The 5146-nt window shown below is 64.2% G+C and overlaps 1 protein-coding gene across 1 annotated transcript in view; it reads right to left on the bottom strand.

The window, feature by feature from the left end:
- Positions 1–1826: 1826 nt before the first annotated feature.
- The window catches only part of AIRE (autoimmune regulator), an 11850-nt gene continuing 8530 nt past the window's right edge, over positions 1827–5146 (bottom strand). The window contains exons 12-14 of the mRNA XM_006922574.2: positions 5078–5135; positions 2685–2753; positions 1827–2089 (exon numbers count right to left, since the gene is read on the bottom strand). Coding sequence (XP_006922636.2) covers positions 2009–2089; positions 2685–2753; positions 5078–5135 — 208 coding nt within the window. The 3' untranslated portion in view covers positions 1827–2008. The remainder of the gene's footprint in view (positions 2090–2684; positions 2754–5077; positions 5136–5146) is intronic.

The raw sequence follows: 5146 nt of genomic DNA, 5'->3' as shown, positions 1-5146 counted from the left end.
CGACAGGGACATGCAGTCGCTGAGCCTTGCTGCTGGTGAGCTTGCTGGGTGGTGTTTTGGGGAGCCCCCCAGGGCCTTGCCCTTTTAGGGTGCTCAGTTTCATGGATCTTCCTGCCCCTTGTCTGGAACTGAACGGAGGAGGGTCCCCGCATTCAGCGTTCTGCCCATGGTGACCTGGCCACGCCCTTCAGTGTGGGGTGCCTGCCGCCACAGTTTACGGCATTCCCTGGTCAGCCCCCGACATAGCCCCCAAACTGCCACGGTCCCCACCATGCCACCCCACCGGCTTCTGCAAACCTCATCCAGTCCCACTTCATCCTTGGAGGGTGGGGGCAGGCGCTGGGGTCTGTGGGGGAGGGACAGCTCTGCATGGGTATGCCCGGGCCCGCCTGTGCGTGGACACTGCATCCCGAGCCTCTCCCTGGTCCTGCCCCTCTCGGTGTCTTTCCATCCAGAACCCAGCCTCTGAGCTGGGACACTCAAGCACATCCACTGCTGTCCCTCGGCTGTCCCTCCCACCACTGCCCGCCTCGGGGCACAGCTGCCCGCTCGTTCATGCACACCTGCCAGCATCGTCGGAACCAACAGTCCAGCCAGAAGCCTGGGGCACTTGCCCCCCACTGCTGGGAACTGGCCAGGCCCTCTCCAGCACCGACCAGACCCTAAGCAGGAGCTGTCCTAGGTGGCCTGTCATCCCCCGCCTCACCCCGAACGAGGCTGACTAAGGAGCCTGTGTGCAGCCAGAGGCTCGCAGGGTCTCTGGAGGGGCTGAGAGAGCTGACCGAACCCCATATATTGCTCCCTGCCTGGGCCTCCCTGGGTGGGGACGAAAGCCACATCCCAAGTCAGCACACCCGTCCCAGCTCTGCTGCTCATCCACGCGGGGGCCCGTGGTCGCTGTCCTCCCTCCCAGGTCTGACTCCCATCTGGGTGGTCCGCCACGGGTCCCCATGGGGCAAGGGGCGGCTGTGACAGCCCTGCCGTCCATTCAACCAGCACTGACTCAAAAGCTGTGCCAGGCCCAGGGACATGGCTGAGAACTAGACAGGGAGCCCGGGTCACCAGCCATCATTCTCAGGGGTGACAGACACAACTAGGGAAGAAGTCGATCAGTGCAGAGGCTGGCTTCTGACTGCAGTGGGTGCCAGGGGACAGTAAGGCACAGCACTGCCCACCGCGGCCTCCGGGCCCCCCAGCACACTCCACCCGCCAGCCTGTCCTGCCTCCTGCGTCACAGTTCATTACCCTGCCTGAGGCCACTGTCCTCCTGTGTGTGACCTGTCCCCCCAACCAGATGTCCCCCCACGGGACTCGTGCTGGAGATGTGCTCGGCATTTAAAAGGTCCACAGTGAAGGTTTCCTGAAGAAATGACTGAGTGACGGAGTGAACGAGGAGGTGGCCTGGGAGCTGAGCGCTCAACGAGGAGAAAACACTGAGAAGCACAAGGTTGGAACTCCCAGCAGGGAGCGCCGTGCAAAGGCCCTGGGGCGGGATGAGTTTGGCCACGGTGGGCGGGGCGGGACGCGGTGGGCGGGGCTGGGACTGAGGCAGGACAGCCGGATGAAGGCAGGGGCGGCCGCCACGGCTTTCACTCCAGGGCCAGCGGAGCGGGGCTTCCCTGTGGGATCCCGCTCACCAGCACTTCTCCTCCACTACCGCGAGTTCCCCTCCGGTCCGCTCAGCACCCCCTTCACACACCAGAAACTCAGGGTTCAGACCCCCAAATAAACACACCCACTCGACAGCACGTTGAAAGCACACAGAAGCGACTTTAATTTCAGCTCACGCGCTGGCTTCGTGTCACCGGAAGACGGGCCGTGTTTACGAGCCAGCACTGACAGCGCTGGGAGCTTCTGTTCCTCTTGGTTCTAACCTGGTGAGTCCCCTCTGTCCCTCTCAGCCAGAGTCGCCGTGGGAACGAGTGGGCCCTCGCACGTGCACCGATGCGGGGGTGGGGTCAGCTCTCACTCAGCGCCTCCCCCTCCCAGGCTGCGAGGCCCTCCGGCCTCAGGAGGGGAAGGTGGGCGTCTCGGCCAGCGGGCGGGACATGCTCTGGATGGCCCACTGCAGGATGCCGTCAAAGGAGTGCTGAGGGACAGAGGGGGCGGCACTGGGCACGGGGCACCTGGCACCCGGGGGACCTCAGGATGCTGCGCCCGCCCCGCCCACATCTGGCCGCTGGGGTCTGGGGCTGGCTGGAGGAGTGACCTCCTGTCAAAAAAGATGATGAGGCCCCCAAAGGCCACATTCTCCCAGTGATTTCAGCTACTGGTCTCCGGGTGGGCAGGGGGCCCGGGCAGAGAGGGGTGCGAGAGATCCATGAGGGACCAGGAACCGGCGCCCCCCATGCCGGGACAAGTCGTGGCCTCCGCATCAGGCTTTGGCGGCCCCAGTGCTGGGTTCTGTGGCCGCCAGCCACCCCCCCACCCCGTGTCCAGGCCCCAGGACCCCCTGGCAGGTCAGGCCCCCTTGGTGCGTTTGGGTGCTTCCTGCATGTGTGTGGAGGGGTCAGCGCCATCCTGGAGCACACAGCCCTGCAGTGCCGGGGCTCCTGGCAGTTCCAGAGGCTCGGGAGCTTTGGGGGCGGGAGCGGGGAGCAGTACGGGAGCTTTGGGGACGGGAGCGGGGAGCAGTAAGCGAGAACGCGGGGGATGGGCGGGCCTGCAGGGGTGCCGGGTGCTACCTCATTTAGCAAGGACTCCAGATCATCCCTGTGTAGAACGGGCTCCTGACCAGCAGAGTCGTCCCCCGCCTGGAACCCAGGAAACAGAGATCAGCCTGACTCCCACACCCCCGCTGGGGACGTGCCGGGAGCAGGACTCTGAAGAGGCAGCAGCAGCTGGGGTGGGGGGAGCTGGCGCCAGGTGGGGGATGCTGCGGGTGCTTCTCTGGGGGGCCTGAGAACTTACTTTCTATACCTAGCTCTTCTGGGGGTGGAGGGTGCGGGCAGGGCAGACATGAGTGAGCTTGGGGTGTCCCACCAGGGCCCTGCATTTCGGGAAGCCGGCCACCCCAGGCTCCCGACCTGCCCACCTCCACACCCTGCATGTGGCCCTCTGGGGAATGTGGGGTGACTCAGAGAATCCCGTCACTGATGGAAAACCGAGGCCCAGAGCAAAAGTGCCTGGTCCCACGGCAGCCATTCAACCATCCAACTAGCACGGCCAGGGCCACGGGGGGAGGGGGGGCAGGTGCACCCCTGGGCGAGGGCGGGAGAGGGAGGGGCCCTTCCAGGTGGAGCTGCGTGAAACTGCCAAGCTTGTAGCTCAAAACAGCCCAGGTCAGCACTTCCCACCTGGTGCATACACCTGGGGGGTACCCCTGGGGGTCTGATAAACATGAGCCAGCCCACAGCCCCGGTGCTGGAAGGAACACAGTCCGGGGGAGAACAGGGCCTTTCTGGAAGGGGGGGCGGCCACACCCACAGTCACGTGACCACATCCTCCACCACGTGACCACACCTGGGGCTGGGGAGGGGCAAAGGGGGCTGCAACTTTTTACTCCAAAATGGCAACACATTTTACATCAAGTGAAAAGAAAGGGGTCTTTGCTGCTAAGAACCCAGGCCTCGATAAAGGGAGCATGTTCTGGAAGGAAGCCTGGAAGGGGGGGCGGCCACACCCACAGTCACGTGACCACATCCTCCACCACGTGACCACACCTGGGGCTGGGGAGGGGCAAAGGGGGCTGCAACTTTTTACTCCAAAATGGCAACACATTTTACATCAAGTGAAAAGAAAGGGGTCTTTGCTGCTAAGAACCCAGGCCTCGATAAAGGGAGCATGTTCTGGAAGGAAGCCCCCCCCCCCCGCCCCCGCACACCCTGAGACCCTGGAGGCTGCCTGAGGAGCAGGCACGTCTGCGGGCTTGGGCACACCCAGTGCACAGGGTGCAGACCATGAGAGAAGCCGCCCGCAGGAACAGGACGCAGGCAGTTGTGAGCCACGCCAGGGCCTTGATGCAGCGCCTGGGGTGCCCTGTCTCCCGCACCGTGTCAAGGAGCACGGGGTGTGGATGGGGTAGGACTTGTCACCACCCCCGGGGCAGGAACGTGGCCTGGAAGGACTCCGCACAGGGCGGAGGGGGCAGGAGGTGCCATCCGCACAGGCTCCTGAGTGGTGACACACGGGACCCCCCAGATTCTGCGGGAGGCCGGGATGACGGCCGCACAGCAGCTGGAGCCTTGGCGTGTCTCCTCAGCAAATGAGCTCCCGGGGGGAGCTCCGGGCTGCAGGACGGGGCAGGATGGGGTCCTCGCCCTGGGCTGCCGGAGGACTGGGGGTGTGGACAGGACGGGTTCTGCGGAAAGTGACCTCGCAGGGTGACCTGACTGTGAATCCCTACTGGGGCCGGTGGGTGAGGCTCACGGTTTACCTCTGCCCTGAGCTGGCCCACCCATTGCTGTGCATCTGGGTTCCAGCACCCCTGAAACGCCCCTTCCAGGCCCAGCGGAGAGAAAAGTCCTAGTCCCCTGGGGCCAGCCTGCGACCCCGCCTGGCTCTGTCCCACCTCCAGCTAATCCCCCTAGTTCCCTCCTTATTCTCAAACGCAGGAGAGAAACCGCAGCTCTCTGAAGCTCCATCTAGGTCTGTTGAGGTCTTGCTTCCGAGGAATATCCTGTTTGACCCAGATACGTTTTTATACAAATTCTCTACATGTTTGCACTTTCTTAGGTCCCCAGGTGGCCCAACGCGGGTCATGGGGGGAGTTTGCCCACCCCTAGGGCGGTGCCTCCTTCGCGTAGCCCCTCACCTCTCCGCCGCCCGCGGACGCCGCTCCTGCACCCCGCCCTCCCTAGGCTGGGGGAGGGGCGCCGGCAGATTAAGGACGCTCTGGGCACAGAAGGGCATCCAACCTGCGACTTCCTAGTCACTACTGCTTGGGCGGGTTTCCTCTTTAAACAGATTTATCAAAAGGAAGTCGATTTACCCGAAACCATTGCTTTAAGTAAGAGGCTGATGCGTACGGCTGGTGATACGGTAAACCCCCAAAGCTGGCACCCGAGCCTTCCCTTGAGATGTCCTGCCCCCACCTCCCAGCCCCGCGGGGTGTCCCGCCCCTACCGGGGGCACTGACCTTGGCGGGCCCGGGAGCCTGGCGGGCGGGGCCGGGGGCTGCGTCTCCGCAGCAGGACCTGCAGCGCGG

Source organism: Pteropus alecto, unplaced genomic scaffold (genome assembly GCF_000325575.1).
Source record: "Pteropus alecto unplaced genomic scaffold, ASM32557v1 scaffold339, whole genome shotgun sequence".
NCBI lineage: Eukaryota > Metazoa > Chordata > Mammalia > Chiroptera > Pteropodidae > Pteropus > Pteropus alecto.
The sequence above is the reverse complement of the archived record's forward strand: the minus strand, read 5'-3'. Positions and strand labels throughout refer to the sequence as shown.